The 25,072-nt window shown below is 35.4% G+C and overlaps 1 protein-coding gene across 1 annotated transcript in view; it reads right to left on the bottom strand.

The window, feature by feature from the left end:
- Positions 1–6,260: 6,260 nt before the first annotated feature.
- Positions 6,261–25,072, bottom strand: part of LOC146146314 (uncharacterized) — a 50,113-nt gene continuing 31,301 nt past the window's right edge. The window contains exons 37-45 of the mRNA XM_083390716.1: positions 20,927–21,117; positions 20,106–20,214; positions 18,192–18,316; positions 17,672–17,774; positions 16,648–16,772; positions 15,474–15,576; positions 8,660–8,784; positions 7,215–7,317; positions 6,261–6,957 (exon numbers count right to left, since the gene is read on the bottom strand). Coding sequence (XP_083246842.1) covers positions 6,815–6,957; positions 7,215–7,317; positions 8,660–8,784; positions 15,474–15,576; positions 16,648–16,772; positions 17,672–17,774; positions 18,192–18,316; positions 20,106–20,214; positions 20,927–21,117 — 1,127 coding nt within the window. The 3' untranslated portion in view covers positions 6,261–6,814. The remainder of the gene's footprint in view (positions 6,958–7,214; positions 7,318–8,659; positions 8,785–15,473; positions 15,577–16,647; positions 16,773–17,671; positions 17,775–18,191; positions 18,317–20,105; positions 20,215–20,926; positions 21,118–25,072) is intronic.

The following is a 25,072-nucleotide window of genomic DNA, read 5'->3' as shown; positions in this document are numbered from 1 at the left end:
CGTATAAAATACGTTGTTTACCGACGTCAAAACTAACTTTCCAAGTTTTAATTTTCGTTAAATAGAAATGCTCTCTTTTAAGGAATGCGTCGGGATTATGTAGCCTATGTACAAAATATTTGTTTTTTTCTGTAATGTGTTTTGATTAACTTTTTTAGAAAATGTAAAGAAGTATACTTAGTTATGCTTACATAAAATAGAGATGTGACTTAATTTAAGATAGCATTTTAGTAAGGGTAACATTGTCTTTACATGAAACAAATCGCATAAAAAAGTACTTAGCGCAGCGACCGCTATAGACGCAGTTTCCTGGATAGACAAGAATGTCGCTCCCTGATGCTTTTTTTCGCGGTTTTCGAACGGCGCGTAGACTCGTGATTGGCCAATATGCGGATGACATCACAGTCCAGTTTGAACATTTGCTATCAGGACATTGGAATTCAAAATTAAGTTTTGGCAGCTCAGCGCTAGAGTGCTCGTTAGATATTTAGGTTGTTTTCCTTAAATCATGAAGATTAGGCTTATATAAAAAGATTAGGCTTGGCGCTGGTCTAGAATCCTACCACAGTTTTAAAATCAACGCACAAAATTTGAGTTAGGGTGCGGGTTAGCGTTCGGGTGTGGGTGGGTCAAGTATTATTATATTCTTTGTTTAATAATAATACTTGACCCACCTTAACCCAAACGCCCAAATGTTGTGCGTTGATTTAATCATTGTGGTAGGATTCTAGACCAGCGCCCAATTACATTCTAGGCGAGTGAACACCCAAATTTTTTAGACAATTTTAATGCAAATCTTGATCTTTGTATCATGCCAGCGTAAATACCTTGGGTGTGCATAAAACCCCAAATGAACACTTGAAAATTCATTACTGAAGATCTTGATTAAAAGTTCAAGGTGGGATTTGAAGAAGGGTACACGTTAAAGATGTTCCTCATGAACTTGGCTGCTCATCAAAATTTACAGGTAAATTAGTGATTAATATTTTCAAGATTTTTGTTAATTATTATATTTATTTGACTCTTACTGTTTTGTTTTATGCTTGCTATTGCCCATGATGCTAACAACAAAGACTTTAAAATGTATCTTGGATGCGTTTAAATTTCTTTATTTGGGCAGCAATTTTTTTCAAAACCTACCAGTGATAGTTATACAATTACAATGTCACCAAAATTTTAATTTTATATATTTCTGACCAGTCTGCATTCTGTGGACCAGAAGCTACACAGCACAAAACGTTATCACACAATAAGTAAAGGCAAAATAAACATAATATGACAGAATTATTGGGAAAAAATTATACCATAGACTAGTACTAAGAATGGTCTATATTTTTTTAATATAAAAACAAAGTTTAAAAATGTAAAAAATACTAATATTCATTATTAAATATTATTATTGGCAAAAAAATGAGTTAAAAATTCTTTATCCTAAATTTTACCAAATAAATTCAGGTTGCACAAGAAAATACATTAACAGTGATATAAAATTTCTTTGCTTGGCTAAATTAGTAAATGGCATATCTAAATTTTGAAACTATGGTTGAATTGTGTTAGGATTCCAAACGTCTGGATCATAATATTACCAATAGTGAGAACAATTAATCACAAAACACTTTGCTGACATAATAAAAAAATCAAAAACATGAAATAACTATCAGTTTGTTTTAAATTTTTTGTTTAAGGCAACCAGTGGGCATTTATTGTACCATGTAGAAGCACGTGCACCATTGCAATTAGTTTTTTTTGGCTTTGCTCATTTCGATTTGGTTTCATAAGGTAAATGAAGTTAAAAGTTATGTTTGTAGTCATTAATCACGTTTCCCAGTTAATGCAGCTTAAACAGATGAAAGTTGGATGGGGTTTAGCTCTCTTTGTTGTATTGGGCAAATATTTGCCTTGTATTTTAAGTTAAAGTTTTTACTAAACTGTAGTCAACAATTTTCTAAAATAACCTGTGTCTTGGTCTTTATTAAATGCAGTACTTCTTACAACAATATGTTGTTTAAATTAATGTATTTCTAAAAGGTAAAAATTTTGTTAAAAAAATATTTATTTAACGTTGTTTAGGTTAAAAAATAACCGCTTTACTACTGACGTATTTTACCAAAAGTTCTAACTATTTCGATTATAATTGCAGGGTGAAAGTGCCAACAGCTCTCTCGATGTATCACACACGCATTCAGATTTGGATTAAACTGCTGGATTTTTGTTTTACACCGCTGGATTTGTATTGTTCTTATTTTTTCAATACGCTGTTGTTGTAAACGTTACTTTCCTGTTTTAATGTGCATTGTTTTACACATAGTCTGTGAAATGCAAAACTTTTTAATTTTTGTCTTTTAGACTGTGTTAGTGTAATAGAGCAATTTAAGTAACACTATAAAATTCGTGTGTTTTGCAGGTACAATTTTCTCAGTTTTCTTGTATTTTTGACAGTTCTTTACTGTCAACATTTTTATACTGCCGTGTTTGTTTTACTTCAATACTATATTATTTCTATATTTTCCTGGATGGTAATTGTTTAGAAGATTTAGTAAGAATTTGCAAGTGGAAATAATTACAGTCAGTGTATAAGTGTTTTAAAAGTTCAAAAAAATCGTGTTTCATTTTTGCGCATTATACGCAAACATAACAATGTGAACGCTTTCAATAACCTAGTTTTACAACGTAGTTTCCAACGTCGCATGAACTTTGTCCGGATCACACATTTTTACGTAAAAATAACGTCTGTGATAAACGTATAAATAACGTCGCTGAACATCGTAATTTGCAACGTCTAATCTACGTCGTCTGGTATAGACACTTCTACGTCAAAACAACGTTCATGATAAACGTATAAATAACGTAGTTGTACAACGTCGCATCTAGGTCGTAAAGTGTCGACGCTTTTACGTGAAAATAACGTTCATGATAAACGTCTAAATAACGTAGTGGCACAACGTCGCATCTACATCGTTTGGTGTCGACGCTTTTACGTGAAAATAACGTTCATAATAAACGTATAAATAACGTCGCTGAACATCGTAATTTGCAACGTCTAATCTACGTCGTCTGGAGTAGACACTTCTACGTAAAAATAACGTTTATGATAAACGTATAAATAACGTAGTTGCACAACGTCGCATCTAGGTCGTAAAGTGTCGACGCTTTTACGTAGAAATAACGTTGGTTGCAACGTCTTATCGACCAAACTTAAACCAAAAATCTACGTCGCTGCGACGTCAAATTGTTAGCTGGGGTCTTGCTTACGGTAACTTTATCTGCCAAACGATGTTCCTGTTGTATTTTATTAACCGCCGTCTTGTAGCTGCTTATATGCTTTGTATCTACTTTCTTCGACCGAGATTTTTGTTTGGAGTCAAGATAGACCTATATGACATGTAAATAATTTCTAAGCACATAACTCACAAATTTTCAATTGTGCTGACAGAAGGTAATCTATCTGCATAAAAGGTATTACAAGCTTTTTAAAGTTTTTTTTACCTTTACTGTTTTTTAACTTTTAATTGTAAAAGTATAGATTCCTAAAAAAGAGCTAAAAATTCTGACAAATCGGCTACAAGTCAGTCAGAATACCAACACAAAGCCTCTGGTTCGGATAGAATACAACAGACTCCGATATAATAGACACAATAAAATAGCATAAAACAGCAATATCTTCCCGCTCCAAGCGTTATAGTAACAACATATAGCGACATATATTAATTACATGCATAGGAAGTAGTATAGAGCAAATAGAATATCTATCACTTGGGTACCTTGTTATCTTTTATTTATAAACAGTGGAAAAGGCAGAACGGAAAGGTAAAGTACAGCGTTTCGACAAAAGAAAGAAATGTTTACCCAGGCCATTGAGTCATCTCCTTAACTGTATTTGAACCAAGTTTTCAGTTGCATTTTTGTGCACTAGATAGAATGATATATTCAGGCTTCCTAAAATTACTTGTCTTGGACGTAACTTTGTGACGTCATCTTCAAAATTGTTTACGTGTTCAAAGAATAAAATTTAACGCTTCGGTGATAAGTTTTGTAATAAACTAACAAGGAATAGTATAAATATCTCAGCCGATCTACTATACACCATTCTGTTAATCCAGGGGCGGGCAACTTCTCCGGTTTGCGGGCCATATGGGAAAATAAAGTACTTGGCGGGCCGGATTAAGTAGGCCTACTGCAAAATCTTGCATATTTTCTCGTATAATAGCGGCTAATGTTGTACTCTTTAAACACAGCCACAATTTCATTGCACATTAAACATACTGATTACTTCCCGACTTGAAGAATAAACTAAGTGCATAACTTAGTAAACAGAAAATCAGTTTGTTTGGAATTTGATGTTATAAGATAACAATATTTCGCTACTAAAAGCATCATAAGTATAATGATTTTAGTAGCGAAATGTGGCAAAATGTGGCCGCGGGCCACAATATCATTTAAGGCCGGATAATGTCTGCAGGGCGCTCAAAATCCCGTCGGGGGACGGACTGTTGCCCGCACCTGTGTTAATCGCACCCCATCTTCCAACAAAAATGTTTGTTTTTAAAAGGAACAACTATAGGTAACTGTGTATTTCAAAGTCATTGTTATTTTAATTAGAAATCAATGTCGTAATTTTTTGCTAGGTGACACTCTTGGAAGACAACTTAAAACTTATAAGATTGACGAGGTTTCGCACAACCTTGCTAGGACTGATCAAAGTGAAAATCGAATAAACGAAAATAGTACCAAGAACACATATATATTCTTATTTTAACTTGACCTAACCCAGGGGTTCTTAAACTGGGGTCCATGGACCTCTTGAGGGTCCGTGAATTAGTTTTAGTGGGTCCATGAACGCCTAATGGAAATATGAAGGTAAATTTAAGAAGTAGTACTTTTTTTAAAGAAAGCAGTTCAATTAAAAACAAAACGGTTTTGCACTGACTGTATTTAGACTTCATTCACTTTTACATTTTTAGACTGAAATCAACAAATTTATGAAGTTTATTTGTATTATGACGTCATTTTTTTGAAAATTTTGCCTATCATAGTCCACGCGACGTCAAAAAAAATTTTAGGGGTCCGCGGTAAAAAAAGCTTAAGAACCCCGACCTAACGCAATTGCGCGAAAGCGGGCTAATTTTGAAAGATATTTTGCAAACATTTTCAACCGATTTGCATTGTTTCAAATTGGAGAAAAACGACTAGCCAAAACAACTAAAATTTGTCAGAACTAGTTGTTTTAGTCCTATTGGCGTAGGCTGTAAGAATTAGGGCGAAGATCTTAATATAACGGACAAACTGATCGTTATCATACAGGGTTGCAGGATTTTTAGAATAGAAAATATATTCAAGCCTTATGAAATTAAACACAAGTTGTTTTTTTCAGCCTTAAATGGCTACACATTAACTAATAAATATCAAACCAAGTAGGAAACTTAAGACACAAAAATCAGCTTGTTTGGATGTTACGCGATAAATGTATTTTACTTTCTTATAAGCAACATCAGTGTTTCAATTCCAACTAAATTACAAAAAGACAAAAGAGAGAAAAACAGATAAACTTAACGAAATTTGCTAGGATTTGATGCGTTAACTTGTTAAATGTGTGAAAAAAGTATGATCACATCGATTTTTTTTAGAAACTTACAGTACAGTCGTTTAAGTAAACTGTATAATTAATTATTATTGTCGGTTGTATTTAGACGTGACGTCAGTTTAGAGTTAATCAAAGTTTTTTGAAAAACCTTGAAAAAGAAACACTTAAATTGCGCCAAACGAATAAATTAACAGCACAAGATTAGATATTTAAATTAATTTTGGCGATATTTTTTTGTACAAGCAAGTTGATTATGCTACTACCAATAACGATTCGAACACTTTTTGCTTGTGGGACATGCCGTTACGGATTTATCGAGAATCTACTCGTTTTAGTGTTAAAAACGTCGCTAAAATCAATTAAAATACCGAATAATTGCGACAAATTAAAAGCTCAAGTATCTATAGGCCGCTAGGGTCTACTGCATGATGGCACTATGAGCAATGGTTTGCAGGGTTTTAGATACATTGGGGGAATATAACTTGCAGTTTTGATACAGTTACTGTTACGACTTTACTAGTAATTCTAGAAAATTACCTAGGCCTCCTGTAAAGTCGCTGTGAGTTCTTATTTCCGGGCATTAAATAACCTACCAAAGAGAACTTATATTAAAGACCACAACAAGAAAACCTATTGTACAGATGTATTGGTTACAAGAGTAGAATATTACCACACCACAAACAATAATGACATTTAGACACACACAATTACTTACAAAAGCGTCAGAGAGAGCATAATGAAACTTAAAGTTTTACTCGCTAATTTCACAAGGCTACACCCAGACGTCTATTGAGCTGTAGGCGGTCAGCCGCTCGTAATATGCGCTAAAACAAAACTCCTTTTCACGGGAACCGATGTGCTCCCGGAAACCCCAGACCTGCCTTACAGGGCGGCCGTTTCGTGGAAAGATAACATTGGGCGGACCTTTTCGTGAGAAGTTAAACCGCGGCGGAAAACAAGCGATAAATGATCGTGAGATTTGCAGAATTGTTTAGAGACAGGAAAAAACATGTCTAGAGTCCAATTAACGGCGAACACCACAGCGCACAAAAATATTACGTTAATATACAATTATACATGTCTCGAAATGCGAAAACCTATTTCCTAGCCCTACATTTAAGAACAAAGGCGCTAAATTAATAATGAATGTTAGAATTTACAGTCGGCGTAATTAGCAACCGGTGATAATTTTGTAGTGCTATACGCACGTAACAGTTACGCTCAAACAATGTTTTACAGCAAAGGCTTGGACTTCTCTTCTGTATCGTCGTTGGCCTTAAAGGACACTTTAGCACCAATGCTGTTCTGTGCAGGTCTAAGTAGTGCAATTTCTGGAACAACCTCTAATGCATCTGAATAAACAGCAAGCAACACACCTAGATTAATTTAAAAAATATATATTATTCACTAAAAATTAGAAAGCTAAGAAAAAGTTACGTTTAACAAATAAAGCAGAAAATAATTTTCCGCAGATACAAAGACCACGTAAATTAAAAAAAAAACGCTTAAACTATTGTCTTAAGTATAAGTTGTATATCAAATGTTGTTTTTTATCAACAGAAGCATACATCCGGTGTTAAAATCCAGTATTCAAGTTTTTCAACTTTCGAGTTAAATGCGAAATATAATTAACCTGTTTTTTGCATCCAAGGAATGATTGACATTCTTACACACCCGCCAGTTTTACAAGTGTATCCACTGGGACAACAATGCTGATGGTCGTCACAGCAAACGGCCTGGCAAAATACGAGCACATAAAGGTTTAAAACAAATTTCCATGCGAGTATATTTTGAACACAATAATATAAAACAAAGATCTGGGCGGTTTATAGACTTTCTTGTTATCTTTTATTTATAAACAGTGGTAAAGGCGTAAAGTACGGCGTTTCGGCAAAAAAATAAATGTTTTTTACCCAGGCCATTGAGTCATCTCCTTAACTGTATTTAAACCAAGTTTTCAGTAGGTACCACCTGGTTTACGTGTTTACATTATTTTGTATTCGTTTTTTAGAGACAGATGATGCCGTGATTGGCGAAATATAGTTCTCTTTTATAAACTAGAACCTATAGTGACTGATTTTGACTGAGACAAGAAAGTCTATACTGTTTTTCTACCATTCGAAGTCATTGTCGTCATTAACGTGCATTAGGGCGAGGAGATATCGTACTTTTTTACATATTCAGTTTGCAGTTCTTGTTTAATAGTTATTTGTCGGTGAAATAAAGGCTGTGAAGTAGGAACAAGAATATTCGAGACTCGACGAAAACGCACATTTGGCCCGAGTCGGTTTAGGAACTCGGGACTCGGCTTAATTTGTTTGGCCAAATCGGGCTGGAAAGTCGGACTCGGGTTATTTTAACCGACTCTGCAGTCCTGTGTTTTATTATCTCCTGGGCCTACCGATAATTATCCGATATTATAAGACTTCCCACGTTTTTTTATACTGGCCTTCATGCAGGGAATCGAACCGAAACTTTATGAACCGATTTTGGGTCAATTTTTTCCGAACCGTAACCGACCCTGAATAGTTTTTTTATTTTTTTAAGAAGCCGAACCAGAACTGAACTGAATAATTTGCAAGAACATGAACCTTAACCGAACTTGTAAACTAAAGCGGTTCACTCCAGCATGACTTCACAACTTGTATTTTTATGCCATGTTATGCCATGTGAAAAATTTTATGACAAAAATGTGAATATGGATTAAATAAAACGTTGATTTTACATTTTTTAGTTATTCAATAATGAGTTGCTGTTTTTTTAATGCGTCACGCAACTTAGCTTAAATGACTTACAATTAACAGATTATTATCCATACATTTATTGGCCCACATTTTTAGATTTAACGCAACTGATATTGTATCCAAACCGAAAAAGTGAAGCGGTTTTGAAATAACGATGGTCGAACCGGAGCTGAACCGGAACTTTCAAATTGCTCGCAACCTAAACCGGACCTGAACCGGATTCCGAAAAAAATCTTGAACCAGAACCGAACCTGAACCGGAAAAGTCAAACGGTTCGACTCCCTGCCTTCATGTGGCCAACCATCGGATTATTTCCAAAAGTGAAACTTCTTACATTGGGCACCGGACAGCATGCCCATCGTCCAGAAGCCAGTCTACAGCAGGTGGTTCCATCGTTGCAGTAATATGAGCTGTCACAACGAACACTGCTAGCTGTTTCGCCGATCCCTGTACCTGCAACTGTATAAGTTCATCTTTAGTGAAATTACATCGCAAAATAGGTATCTCCTGGGTTTTATATTATTATTTTTGGCACCGGGCCGCATGAGAAACAGAAAATGTCTTGGCGGGGCAAGAAAGTAGACCAAGGCTTCTTTAATGCATATGCTTCTTCAAATAATAATAAATTCTATTACCACAATTACCAAACCAACATCAATAAAGTGATTTTTTCCTTTGTCATATTTTTTTTCCTTTTTTTTTTCTTGGATTTTAATTGAAGTTATTTCTCAATGTATTATTATATGGGCCGAAAATTTATTTTCGGGACATATCTTGTTTTTGCCGTTATTCTTTTTTGGTTTCCTATGGTTTCCTATGGTTTCCTATGGTTTCCTATGGTTTCCTATGGTTTCCTATGGTATGTTCAGACCGATTTTTGTCCGAAGCTTTATAGAAAAAGTAGACATCGTAGAACCTTCAAATTTTCAGACATGGCGTAGAGTATTATGTAGGTGCTTTGTAAAAGTTTATGAGGCTGCACCCCCAGGGGCCTTTGCTTGGGGGGTAAAAACCTGAAATATTGCGTTTTAGCTCTTGGTAGCTAACGACTGCCATCTAGCAGCAGAAAAACTTTCATACAGAATTCGTTCATATACGCGCGTGAGACTTTCATTGTGCGAAGTGGCACGTCCAAAACTGGGCTCGTGCGACTTTAAAAAAAAAAAAGAGGCTTCTCTTTAGTAAAATTACTTAATGGTCTTAAGAAACAACTTATTTTACCGCCGCAAATTTAAATGCGAAATCTGGTGGCAACTCCAATTCAACATATCAACACCAGGCCTACACAACTTAAAATTGTGTGTTGATATGTATATATTTTGTTTTTCATTTTCCTTAACTGGTTTCTGCAAGCAAAAACAGATATGGGCCGAAAACTTCCCCACTTAACTTATGCCTTTGATGCGAAAGGGGTTCAAATATGGCGTATATTTTGGTTAATGATCGAAACATATATTTGATCAATAGAAATTACGTAGATAATGCGTATGGCCATTTTATTACATTTTGACCAGCTTACGTGTTTGAAAAGCAAATATTATCATTCTCTTAAAGACTTAAAATGGTTTAACGCCTATGGTTTGCTATACTTTTGTAAACTTTTACTCGGTAAATTTTTACCATAGCTTGGTCCGAGCAATCACTGTTAAAACAGGCTTTAAATCTGTCGTTTCAAACAATATGAAAAACACTATTACGTGCCTAATACGCAAACTATTAAATCGAAAGTTTTGCTAGATAAGTTTAGGCCTGATGTTGGTATGCTGGTTGGAGCAAGATGCACAACAGGTGCTAACAGAGAGGCGTAGACTGCCTTAAGATTTCGCAATTAAACTTGCGGCGGTAAATACACCCTATTGACACTTAATTATTAGGCGAAGCTTATAGCGAAGTAATTGGTCGCCCCAAAAAATGCTGACGCCGCATTTAAAGCAAGCATTATAAATGTGTCGCCGATATTCTGCCTTGAACATCCCTACTCGAAATGCTTCCCTCCGTTAATTGTACGGTGGGTGAAACTTTATTCACGGCCTTACCTCTTTGTGTATTACCGCGACAATACGATGAAATACGATTTGGAGAATATTGGAAAAATCGTATTTGGAGAATATTTGCTATTTGCACCTGTATAGTATGTCACTCCAGTCCAACATATCAACACACAATTCTTAGTTGTGTATCATAATATAATAACTTATGGCTTTGAAGCGAAGGGGGTTCAAATATGGCGTAGATTTTGGCAAATGATCGAAACATACATTTGATCAATAAAAATTTACGTAGATAATGCTTACGGCCATGTTATTACATTGTGGTCAGCTAGCATGTTTAAAAAGTCAATATTTTCATTCTCTCTAAATGATTTAACGTCTATGGTTTGCTATACTTTTTCCAACTTTTACTGTGTAAATTTTTACCATGCCTTGGTCTGAGCAATCACCGTTGAAACATAGTTTAAATCTGTAGTTTTGAGCAATATGCAAACACGTTTATGTGCCTAATAAGCCACGTTTTATATTGAAAGTTTTGCCAATTTAAATCCAATAAACGCAAGATTTATTTATTTATGACGCCATGTTATGACGTAGCTTTGTAACGTCGTCGTTAAGAATGCGTTAAACTTAAGCTTTTTGTTGTTGCGGCCCTTGTATAATTATATTTGCTTAGACCTGGTGTTGATATGTTTGAATGGTGCAACAATTACAACATGTGCTAACAGAGATGTGTACACTGCCTGTAGGATTCGCATTTAAATTTGCGGTGGTAAAATATTTTGTGTTGTAAGAGCAATAGGTTTTTTTACTTAGAGAGGCCTCTTTATGAAAGGCAAGTCGCATGTGCATAGTTTTACTAGGCAAGCCACTTCCAACACAAATGTTGCACGCGCGGGACAATAGGGCGCAGCAGGGATGCCAGCAGCCGCCTCGTCGCGACGCGAGCTGGACAAAGCAAGCGAATATGAGCGAATTCTGTATGAAAGTTTTTCTGCTGATAGATGGCTGTCGTTAGCTACAAAGTGCTAAAACGCAATATTTTAGGTTTTTACCCCCCAAGCAAAGGCCCCTGGGAGTGCAGCCTCATAAACTTTTACAAAGCACCTACATACCACTCTACGCCATGTCTGAAAATTTGAAGGTTCTACGATGTCTACTTTTTCTATAAAGCTTCGGACAAAAGTCGGTCTGAAACAAACCATAGGAAACCATAGGAAACCATAGGAAACCATAGGAAACCAAAAAAGAATAACGGCAAAAACAAGATATGTCCCGAAAATAAATTTTCGGCCCATATAACTAGAAAACATTTCGTACTAATTAAATTTAAGAACAGAAATTATTTCTGTTTAGTTTAGACAAACTTCGAATATAAATAATAAGAAGAAACAAAACGTATTCTACAGCAAACTACATTCGGTATATTTAAACTGAGTTGTTCATAAATCATAAATATTTATTCTGCATAAGCTGCAAGTACGAAACACAATTAACCTAAATTGAGTCAACATACAGGCGAGTTAGGGTTGACAAATATGAAGTTTGTCTTCCGCAGAATAGCTCCTCATTTCATTCTCTGCCGAAGGGAACAAAATATCCCCCAAAAATATATCCCTTGACAAGCCCATACAAAATATATTATCCCTCTTTGTAATAGTAAGGTTCACGTGCGGCTGCGCTTGGCTGCTACACAAGGCTCAGCAACTTCAATTGTAGCGTCGACTGAACAGGTCGGGTTGCGTTTGACTGCCGCACAATAACTCATGGATAATATTAACTATTAACTTGCGCTCTCCTTTTCACATGAGCGAAAAACACTAAAAACCGGGAATGGAAGTTCTTCAGAATTTTGCCATACCCTGGTCCGTGTAATCACTGTTAAAGCACAATTTAAATCTGTAGTTTCGAGCAACATGCAAAACACTTTCATGTGCCTTATGCGCAACCTACTTAATTGAAAGTTTTGCTAGTTGTTTAGGCCTGGTGTTGATATGTTGGTTAAGGCAACATGCACGACAGGTGTTAACAAGAGGTCTACGTTACCACCATATTTCGCATTTAAATTTACAGCGGTAAAATATGTCGTTTTGTAGCAGCAATAATTTATTTTTCAAATGTAGCCTCTTTCTGACAGCCAAGTCGCACGCGCGAGTTATTTCACCAGTGTCAATAAGAGGTGCAGCATGGTGTCTGTCTTCGTGCTTCGCAAACTCAACAAAGCAAGCAAATATGAACGCATCCTGTCCTAAAGTTTTTCAACCGCAAGATGGGAATCGATAACTACAGAGAGCTAAAACGATGACGTCACAATATTTTAGGTTTTTTGTCAATTTTACTCGATAATGTTTTACCCTGGCTTGGTCCGCACAATTCTGTTGTTCGAGCAATATGCAAAACTCTTTTATGAGCCTAATACTCCACCTTTTAAATCGAAAATTGTGTCAATTTAAATCAAATAAACGCAGTGTTCTTAAGATTTATTTTTGTAGGACGCCATGTTATAACGTAGCTTTGTAACGTCTTCCCTAATAATGTATTCAACTTTGTGGTTTGCTTGCTGCGGCCCTTATATAATTTTAATTTGTTTAGGCCTGGTGTTGATATGTTTGATTACAGTAACATGCGCAACAGGTGCAAATGGAGAGGTGTACACTGCCACCAGATTTCGAATTTATATTTGCGGCAGTAAAATATGTTGTTTTGTAAGAGTAGCAAGTTATTTTACTAAGGAAAGCCTCTTTCTTAAATGTAAGTCGCACGCGCCCAGTTTTACTAACGCAGCCAGTTCGAACAATGAACGTTGGCATCCCTGCTGTACCTCATTGTCCTGCGCGTGCAACGATTTTGTTCGAAGTGGCTTGCCTAGTAAAACTAGGCGCATGCGACTTGCCTTTCATAAAGAGGCCTATCTAAGTAAAAAAACCTATTGCTCTTACAACACAAAATATTTTACCACCGCAAATTTAAATGCGAATCCTGGAGGCAGTGGACACATTTCTGTTAGCACCTGTTGTAATTGTTGCACCATTTAAACATTTCAACACCAGGCCTAAACAAATATAATTATACAAGGGCCGCAACAACAAAAGCTTAAGTTTAACGCATTCTTAACGACGACGTTACAAAGCTACGTCATAACATGGCATCATAAATATATAAATATTGCGTTTATTGGATTTAAATTGGCAAAACTTTCAGTATAAAAGGTGGCTTATTAGGCACATAAACGTGTTTGCATATTGCTCATAATTACAGATTTAAACTCTGTTTCAACAGTGATTGCTCAGACCAAGGCATGGTAAAAATTTACCCAGTAAAAGTTGGAAAAAGTATAGCAAACCATAGACGTCAAATCATTTAGAGAGAAAGAACAGATTTGCTTTTTAAACATGCTAGCTGACCAAAATGTAATAACATGTCCGTACGCATTATCTACGTAAATTTTTATTTATCAAATATATGTTTCGATCATTTCCCAAAATCTACGCCATATTTTTTCCCTTTCGCTTCAAAGCCATAAGTTATATATTATTATACACAACTTATAATTGTGTGTTGATATGTTGGATTGGAGTAACATACCAGAACAGGTGTAAATAGCAAATATTCTCTAAATACGATTTTTTCAAATATTCTCCAAATTGCACTTCATCGTATTGTCGCGGTAATACACAAAGAGGTAAGGCCGTGAATAAAGTTTCACCCACCGTACAATTAACGGAGGGAAGCATTTCGAGTAGGGATGTTCAAGGCAGAATATCGGCGACACATTTATAATGCTTGCTTTAAATGCGGCGTCAGCATTTTTTGGGGCGACCAATTACTTCGCGATAAGCTTCGCCTAATAATTAAGTGTCAATAGGGTGTATTTACCGCCGCAAGTTTAAATGCGAAATCTTAAGGCAGTCTACGCCTCTCTGTTAGCACCTGTTGTGCATCTTGCTCCAACCAGCATACCAACATCAGGCCTAAACTTATCTAGCAAAACTTTCGATTTAATAGTTTGCGTATTAGGCACGTAATAGTGTTTTTCATATTGTTTGAAACGACAGATTTAAAGCCTGTTTTAACAGTGATTGCTCGGACCAAGCTATGGTAAAAAATTACCTAGTGAAAGTTTGCAAAAGTATAGCAAACCATAGGCGTTAAACCATTTTTAGTCTTTAAGAGAATGATAATATTTGATTTTCAAACACGTAAGCTGGTCAAAATTTAATAAAATAGCCATATGCATTATCTAAGTAAATTATATTTATCAAATATATGTTTCGATCATTCCCCAAATTCTACGCCATATTTGAACCCCTTTCGCATCAAAGGCATATTTTAAGTGGGGAGGTTTTCGGCCCATATCTGTTTTTGCTTGCAGAAACAAGTTAAGGAAAATGAAAAACAAAATATATAATATAAAGTACACAATACAAAATATTAAAAAAAAAATTAAAAAAAAAAAAATTAATATAAAGTAAAAATTGAAAATAAACACTAAGCCCTGAAAATATATCCCCTGACAAAATATACAACAACCGCACCCCCGTCTAGTTTTTCGTTGTTTAGGTATTTTTATTAAAAAAAATTCTGTTTTTAGTTATAGATTTCATTCACCCTTGTCTCATGTTATGATAAAACTACCTCGTCTATATATAAAGACACAAAAATTACTTAGGTTGTTTCGATTTTTGTTACGATCAACTCAAGCTAAGTTTTACCATTTCAAATCTACAATTTCACGAGTAGCGAAATATAAAGCTACAAAAGCACAAAAACACAGAATAACCACCCTGCCGCAAGCTATCATCAATTTTCAACGGATCACCCTTGTTTACCCTTTTGGTTGGTTCACCCCTGCAACAATTTTATTTACCCTGGGGTGAACGTGAATTCACCAGTTTAAGAAACACTGGTTTAGAGTACAGAACTCGAACTTAAAATTTTAGGCATTTTAAAATGTTCGCACTTTTTTGCACATTTTGGCGTGAACATTTTTTGTTTGCATATTGTGAGCACGTAAATTAAAAAAAAAACGCTTAAACTATTGTCTTAAGTATAAGTTGTATATCAAATGTTGTTTTTACCGACAGAAGCATACATCCGGTGTTAAAATCCAGTATTCAAGTTTTTCAACTTTCGAGTTAAATGCGAAATATAATTAACCTGTTTTTTGCATCCAAGGAATGATTGACATTCTTATACACCCGCCAGTTTTACAAGTGTATCCACTGGGACAACAATGCTGATGGTCGTCACAGCAAACGGCCTGGCAAAATACGAGCACATAAAGGTTTAAAACAAATTTCCATGCGAGTATATTTTTAACACAATAATATAAAACAAAGATCTGGGCGGTTTATAGACTTTCTTGTTATCTTTTATTTATAAACAGTGGTAAAGGCGTAAAGTACGGCGTTTCGGCAACAAAATAAATGTTTTTTACCCAGGCCATTGAGTCATCTCCTTAACTGTATTTAATCCAAGTTTTCAGTTGGTACCACCTGGTTTACGTGTTTACATTATTTTGTATTCGTTTTTTAGAGACTGATGATGCCGTGATTGGCGAAATATAGTTCTCTTTTATAAACTAGAACCTATAGTGACAGATTTTGACTGAGACAAGAAAGTCTATACTGTTTTTCTACCATTCGAAGTCATTGTCGTCATTAACGTGCATTAGGGCGAGGAGATATCTTACTTTTTTACATATTCAGTTTGCAGTTCTTGTTTAATAGTTATTTGTCGGTGAAATAAAGGCTGTGAAGTAGGAACAAGAAACTTCGAGACTCGACGAAAACCCACATTTGGTCGGCGTCGGTTTACGAACTCGGGACTCGGCTTAATTTGTTTGGCCAAATCGGGCTGGAAAGTCGGACTCGGGTTATTTTAACCGACTCTGCAGTCCTGCGTTTTATTATCTCCTGGGCCTACCGATAATTATCCGATATTATAAGACTTCCCACGTTTTTTTATACAGGCCTTCATGCAGGGAACCGAAACTTCATGAACCGGATTTGGGTCAATTTTTTCCGAACCGTAACCGACCCTGAATAGTTTTTTGTAAGATTTTAAGGAGCCGAACCGCAATTGAACTGAATAATTTGAAAGAACATGAACCAACATGTGAAAGAAAATGTGAACCGACTTAAAATAACAATGGTCGAACCGGAGCTGAACCGGAACTTTTAAATTGCTCGCAACCTAAACAGGACCTGAACCGGATTCCGAAAAAAATTCTTGAACCCGAACCGAACCTTACCCGGAACAGTCAAACGGTTCGACTCCCTGCCTTCATGTGGCCAACCATTGGATTATTTCCAAAAGTGAAACTTCTTACATTGGGCACCGGACAGCATGCCCATCGTCCAGAAGCCAGTCTACAGCAGGTGGTTCCATCGTTGCAGTAATATGAGCTGTCACAACGAACACTGCTAGCTGTTTCGCCGATCCCTGTACCTGCAACTGTATAAGTTCATCTTTAGTGAAATTACATCGCAAAATAGGTATCTCCTGGGTTTTATATTCTTATTATTGGCACCGGGCCGCATGAGAAACAGAAAATGTCTTGGCGGGGCAAGAAAGTAGACCAAGGCTTCTTTAATGCATATGCTTCTTCAAATAATAATAAATTCTATTACCACAATTACCAAACCAACATCAATAAAGTGATTTTTTTCCTTTGTCATATTTTTATTTTTATTTTTTTCTTGGATTTTAATTGAAGGTATTTCTCAATGTATTATTTTTCGTTATTTACGTATTTTTATTAACAAAAATTCTGTTTTTAGTTATAGATTGCATTCACCCTTGTCTCATGATATGATAAATCTACCTCGTCTATATATAAAGACACAAAATTACTTAGGTTGTTTCGATTTTTGTTACGATCAACTCAAGCTAAGTTTTACCATTTCAAATCTACAATTTCACGAGTAGCGAAATATAAAGCTACAAAAGCACAAAAACACAGAATAACCACCCTGCCGCAAGCTATCATCCATTTTCAACGTATCACCCTTGTTCACCCCTTTTGGTTGGCTCACCCCTGCAACAATTTTATTTACCCTGGGGTGAACGTGAATTCACCAGTTTAAGAAACACTGGTTTAGAGTACAGAACTCGAACTCTAACTTAAAATTTTAGGCATTTTAAAATGTTCGCACTTTTTTGCACATTTTGGCGTGAACATTTTTTGTTTGCATATTGTGAGCACGTAAATTAAAAAAAAAAACGCTTAAACTATTGTCTTAAGTATAAGTTGTGTATCAAATGTTGTTTTTACCGACAGAAGCATACATCCGGTGTTAAAATCTAGTATTCAAGTTTTTCAACTTTCGAGTTAAATACGAAATATAATTAACCTGTTTTTTGCATCCAAGAAATGATTGACATTCTTATACACCCGCCAGTTTTACAAGTGTATCCACTGGGACAACAATGCTGATGGTCGTCACAGCAAACGGCCTGGCAAAATACGAGCACATAAAGGTTTAAAACAAATTTCCATGCGAGTATATTTTGAACACAATAATATAAAACAAAGATCAGGGCAGTTCACCATATTATTCACAACAGTTCTTGTTTAATAGTTATTTGTCGGTGAAATAAAGGCTGTGAAGTAGGAACAAGAATATTCGAGACTCAACGAAAACGCACATTTGGTCGGCGTCGATTTAGGGACTCGGGACTTGGGTTAATTTGTTTGGCCAAATCGTGCTGGAAAGTCGGACTCGGGTTATTTTAACCGACTCCACAGCCCTGCATTTTATTAGCCCCTGGGACTATCGATAATTATCCGATATCATCGAACGTCGCATGTTTTTTTATACTGGCCTTCATGTGGCCAACCATCGGATTATTTCCAAAAGTGAAACTTCTTACATTGGGCACCGGACAGCATCCCCATTGTCCAGAAGCCAGTCTACAGCAGGTGGTTCTATCGGGGCAGTAATATGAGCTGTCACAACGAACACTGCTAGCTGTTTCGCCGATCCCTGTACCTGCAACTGTATAAGTAAGACATCTTTACTACAAAGGCGAAATTACATTGCAAATTAGGTATGTCCTAAACCTAAACCAGGGGTGGGTTTTTTTATTGTTGGCCGGGACAAAAATTGGGACCACGGGTTCTCTAATGCATATGCTTCTTCAAATAGTAATAATTTTAATTCATATACATATGCTATATATTCAAATAAATTTGATCGACTGTGGAAAGTGGAAGTTTTTGTTTCCTTGGTCATATTTTGATTTTGATTAATTATTTTTCAATGCAAACTGAATATGTAAAAAAGAAGATATCTCCTCGCCCTAAAGCACGTTAATGACGACAATGACTTCAAATGGTAGAAATGTACTTTAGACTTTTGTTGACTCAGACAACAAAGTCTAAAGTAGATATTTTTCATTGTTTGTAGGTATTTTTATTCAAAAAATGGTGTTTTTAGTTATTATAAACAACTTGACGGACGCATGTATCAACATTGAACAAGGTTACCAACCAGATTTTTCAAGCCAAGGTATAGATGAAATTTTTTTATCTGGGAAATGTTTTCGCCTTTACACACTTTAAACTAAAACAACTTTTAAGCTTCAAACCTACCGTTTTCAAGGTCAGTTAACAACTGAACGGCTGGGACTCTTTTGGAAAGGGCGGGCATTGCAACAAACGCCAAAAAAACTAGTTGATACATCACATTCATTTTGGTAATTTCAGGCGTGTTTTTAAACTGTAATTGAAAGTTTTTGAATATTTGTATAAAGTGGCAGTTTTCGTTTGTTTAGATATAGGCCTGTGTTGCAGTATAACTATAGGCTTGATCAGCAAAGTAGCTGGTTTAACTGATTGTTTATATACGTTTAATAAAACAGGCTTGGGTTTTGAGCAAAAGATACAAAGTGTATGCATTTTAGTATTAGGTGATAGTTCTTTATTTACACTGAGATATATTATATTTTAGCTATAGCCTTGATCTGCAAAATACCCGAACTATAGCCTTGTCAGTTGCATAGATGTATTATTATAGGCCTATTAGCTTGTTTATTTGGGTACTGAATGAAATGACTTACTTCTGACTTTTAGGCTATGCTTATAGTTAAATTCCTAACTTCTCTTCTTTATAGCTAGGCTTGATTTGCAAACACACATGGCTAAACTATATGTATAGGCTACACTGCTAGCATATATTCGGCAATAACCAACGCGTTGTAAAGTTTTAGACTTATGGTACGCAAAAATCCTTTTTTTTTAAATGTTTTTTGTGCTCTTTGATAATGAGCGCCCGCCCTGAAATAGTCTTAGTAATTTTCACATCCACAGTTGGTCTTTTTAGAATTTTTGGACTTTGCCAACTCACGAAAAAATTGATATTCAAAGGCAACTTCCTAAGTTTGTTTAAAACTTCTGCGCGGTATTGCGATGATTTTGTTTTAATATTTATTCACAGATCTGTGCAATGTTGTGCTGTTTCCATCGTTTTCCATATTCACAGAATTGTGCAGCCTTTTCAATGCACGTTTAGCTGAACTGCGTGAGATGAAAATGTGCGTTTTTAATGTTTTAAACCCCAATACAAAAAGTTATATGGTTGCCACGGTTTAATGGACTGCATAAACTTTCTTGCACGAAAATTTACTAACTGCAGCACACTGTGCACCCACCAATGTTATGAGTTGTTAAGGGAGTTCTGTGATTTACCTCTATCTATCCATTTTCGTACAATTTTACATACTTATGCTTTTTACAGTATTTAAAAGACAATTAGTTTAAAAAGTCTAAAGCTATGTAAAACAAACCAGTTTTTTTCAGCCACGGAATGCTTGATATTCCATCGCAACCACCAGTTCTTTCATTGCAAGTGTATCCATTGGGACAACATATATCTCTGGATGTACAGCAGACAGCCTGCAAGAGTTTCGTAAAAGTTTTCTTGAAATTGGATGTTTAATGATTTGTAAAACACTCAATTGCTTGTAAAAATTAGGCGTAAAAACCAATACCTTGTACCTACTTCTGTATGGGTTTATATCTCCATTTTAGTTTACGTCTAAATACCACCTTCAGGCCTTATGTTACTTGTAAAGTATCTTTTAACAATTTAAAATTCAAGCTCTTGGCAAAAGTGGAAAACCATTAATTTAACTTTGTTGTCCCATTTTACAAAACATTTGGAATAACAAGTGCAAAACAATTTGAACATTTCAACTTTAATAAAAAGTTAAACAACCTAACAATATATTTCAAAAGTAAATGATAAATAGAACAAGTTATCTGTCAAAATTACTTGAGTCAAGTTGTTATTACATTTAGGTTACTCTATACTTAGTACTTTTTTATTTATAAGAAGGGATAATAAAATTTAACAAAAAAAAATCCTTAGGAGAGGCTTGCCGAGATCAGTCTGCTTGATAAGGATGCAAGCACGGCCAACCTAGAAATACAACTAGCCTGTGGTGAGGTTCGAACTCACGACCTCTGGTCTTGACTTGCTTGCACTGTCATCCTGATCAATCGATTTCATTAAGCCTCTCCAAAGGCATTTTGTGTAGTAATGACTAAGCTTGAACTTTATTCTGTCGGCAATTGATAAAAAAGTTAAGAAAAATGAGGTATTTACGTTTGGTAATGGGCAGCAACCGTAAAGTCCACTTAGTTGTTGACAGCAGGTGTTTGTATCAGGACAAAGGGAATGATGATCCGGACACAGTTTACTTTCCAAACTATGCTTGGCAATCTTTTCAAAAACTGAAAAACGAAACAAAATTAATTGGCTATGCAAAAAAGGCAACAAGTGTGCTTCAAGCGTATCTATCCAGAAATAGTGTAACTGTTAGACTCTAACATTACCAGAAGCTACACAGCGCCAAAAAGTTAGCACAAAAAAAGTATAGTCAAAATTGACGTATTTACGACTAAAATTTTAGATAAAAAATTATACCACAATATTGATAATGGTCTATAATTTTTGAATATGAAAAAAACAATAGGAAAACTAGACAGGGTGTGCGGTTTTTGTATATTTTGCTAAGGGGTTATAGCGCGGTTGTACTATATTATACCAGGGGGGGTACAGCGCAGTTCCACTATACTTTACCAGGGTGTTATTCCTTATGTATTCTATATTCTTTAAACGGGTCTTATTTGTCAGTGTCCATATACTCCCAATGTTGTGCTTCCAGTTTCGGTGCTTTAGCAGGCAAAAGCGGATGTGGCCCGAAGTTGCGTGTTATAGGTTGGACATGGTACACTTTTACAAGATAGATTGCCAGTGGTCTTAATATAAATTTTGCTGCGAAGCAAACCTATAACTTGTCTTTATAATTAATAAATATTTGACAATTTTTTCTTGCACCCCTATACGCCTCTAATTGGGGACAATAGTCAATAGTGTGACGTAATCGATTTAGTTCTTTACAGCTATCTACTCCAATCTAGCGGCAGAAAACCTTCAATACAGAATTTCTTCATATCGCTTGCTTTATTCTGGCCGCGAAGCGGCTGGTTCCCTGCTGTGCTTATTTTGTCCAGCGCGTGCAACATTCATCGTGCAAAGTGTCTCGTCTCAGTGAAACTAAGCGCGAGCGACTTGCCTTTTAGAAAGAGGCTTCTCTTGGTATATTAACTTATTGCTCTTACAAAACAACATATTTTACCGCCGCAAGTTTAAATGAAAAGGCATGTTTGCAATTTTTATTCTATCAAAAAATCACTTTAATTTCTATATTTTTGGTTAATTATCTTCCCCCATGGGTTAATTATTTTGAGTTGACGGTCAAAATTTTGCTGTGAAGCAACCTATAATTTGACTTTATAATTGAAAACTATTTAACAATGTTTTTTTTAGTTTTTTAGGCACCTCTAAACACAAAAACGGCCGCATTTTAATTTTACCCCCCTAAAATACTCCCCCTTTTTCAAGAGGTAAAATGTTTATTTTAACATCAGCTTTAAATGGTTCTCTAACATTTGTGAAATTTTCAGATGTTTATGTCATTTCCTTCCAGTGTAAATATATCATTGAAATTTCCTAAAGTGTTTTACATTTTGACCCCCCGGATGAACAGTTCAGGGGTAAAGTATAAAATTTTGTTACTTAGCATTGTATATGTCATGTATCCATCATCCAGAAATATATGAGATTTTTTTAAAAATTTTTTATCTCTGAAAAGTACTCAAAACCAAAATTAACAAAAAATGACAGTTTTGCCCCCCTAAAAACCACCCCTTGGAACCTGGGCAAAATTTTTTTATATTAGAAACAACTTTGGGAAGGTATTTAACAGTTGTGAAATTTTCATGTTCCAACTATGTTTTTTTCCTTGTCAAAAGTGTGCCACAAAAAAATTGACTGAAAAAAAAAAATAATAATTTAGACAAAAACAACATGTGTCCAAAAAAAAAATTTTTTTTTTCGGGCCACATAATAATTCAGACAAAAACAACATGTGTCCAAAAAAAATTTTTTTTTTCGGGCCACATAATTATGAAAAATATTAATATTCAGTATAAATATTCATTATAAATGACAAGATGAAAACATTTCCGTACGATTTAATTAAAAAAATTGGTGCAGACCCTAATCGCACCTTTCCAGCGATACCACACTTTCCAGCGATATAACATTCTACTTTTATGACGTGACTTGAAGTTGACTTGCTCTGATTATGACTTGACTGGGACTTGAATTTATTTATTCGAAAAAAAAAGTTATTTTTCAATTGACTTGACTTGGACTTAAGACATTTCTAAATGACTTGTTTACAACACTGGTATTTTGTTGTTAAAACTTTACATTCTTCAGTTTCATGTTGCGTACAACCATTTTTTTTAACAGAAGCAATTTTATGAATGTGGTAATGAGATGTGTTCGGCATCTCCGCTCGCTTTAATTAACATGATGATATTGTGCATAATGATTTTTTATGACGCTTTTTACCCAAGTTTATCTTTTAAGTAAACTGAGTGCATAAGTTCGTCACAACAACTTTAAGGGTTCACCAAACCAAAAAAGGTTGAAGAGCACTGCACCACAGTATTGCTCGTAACTTAATTTCCACCCACCTTTTTGAATGGCGGGCGAGCGTTCGTGTACTGCTGAAAGCGCAGGCAGGGCAGTGCATAGCAGCGCCAGTTGACACGTTAGCAAGAATTTCATTTTTGCTAATGAGCTTTATCTAAAAAAGAATCTGAAAGAGTTTTTTGGTGTAACGTTAAACGGTAAGTTAAAATCCTTGCCCATTTAGGTACTATAAAATAACTTTTAGTTTGGTAAAATTTCCTGGAAATTAGTTGGTTTGAAAAAAGTTGTCTGTAAAAGTGTTTCTTTTTTTGAAACCACATTCATGAGATTATTATTTTCATGGTGTTCTTAACCGGAATTGATTACAATACCACATCATAAGAAATAACAACTTGTCGGCAAACTTTTCACCAAAAAGACGCAAGAATTAGGTTGCAATCATATTTTAGCTTTTATATAGAACACTAAGAACACGTAAATAAACTGTATGTATATAGGACTAAAATTTAGTTACAACAAGCACTTAGCACCAGCATCAAAATCTAAACCAGGTGTCGGCAACCTGTATCAGGCACGGCAATGCAATTCAACTTACCCACCAACTCCTTGACAAACTAGGCACGAGACCAACCCTTGTTTTTTTGGCTAGTGTAACTTCGTCAGTGCAATAATGATTTGCACTTCGTGCGAATTTTCTTTATGCATCTAGTATATTAACGTTTAAGGAGACTTTTAAGTGTAAAAACGCCGTGCTTACACTAGAAGTAAGGTATACCTGACTGCATTGCAGCCTATTGCGTTTTGCACAAAAACATAACATTTAAACAGATCTATTTAAATTACACGACAAACTAAATTAACAGTAAAATGTCATCGTCTTTATCTTTAAGTAGTTTTAATACAACTTTCATCTTGAAAATGGATTACGCCTGGTGGCCTCGAATTTTAAATCTAACAAACGTTTTTTGCGCTTCGCAAGAACGCTTTGCTGCTTCCCTAAATATCATTAGAACAAATTTTAATTTTACAGTTGTTCTAAGAAGTGCTTAAAAGTTGCGTTTTAATAACATACATAAGTGCTTAAAAGTTACACGTATTAATAGCATACATGTCAGTTCAAATTTACTGACAGAATCCTTTCTGAGTTTGGTTTTGACCTTCAACTAGGTAAAGGTTGCCGACTGAAAGGCGTAGCATGAAAACTGACAAAAGCAGCATCATTTCCAAATTTACCAGCAAAGCACCGCTTTTTCTTTTAATCGAAAACGTGCCGAAGGACAAATGCAGTGTTGATTTACTGCTTCCGTTATTCTGCACGATGTGCTGTGCACAATTCTGCACAATATTGCCGAACGCGTTATAATGCGATCATTAATTAGCATACAATTCCTTCCGAATCAATAGGGACAATACATATAGTTCCTAACTTTTATATGGTTTACTTATCCCTAACCTGCTTATCTGTACAACAAAATTATTGAGTGTTTTTATGTATTAAAAGCATGTTTTTGACAGTGCCCTTCACTGGTTTCACAAAAGGGCGTATCCCGGCACAAATTAAGCAAGGCCCGAAGAGAAAACGTCTGGTATGAGTTTAAAATCATAACACAACAACCAAATGCGTTCTTATGCAAACGCAAGTAGCGAGCAATAACATTGAGTTTCCGCCTTGGCTGTAAAAATAGCATTTTGGTCGTGTCCGTGTTAATGCAGTATCCTTTGCGCTAATGCTATTCGTGTCCA

This window comes from Ascidiella aspersa, chromosome 5, assembly GCF_963924565.1.
Source record: "Ascidiella aspersa chromosome 5, kaAscAspe10.2, whole genome shotgun sequence".
Taxonomy (NCBI): Eukaryota; Metazoa; Chordata; class Ascidiacea; order Phlebobranchia; family Ascidiidae; genus Ascidiella; species Ascidiella aspersa.
This window is presented reverse-complemented; position numbering and strand designations above follow the sequence as displayed.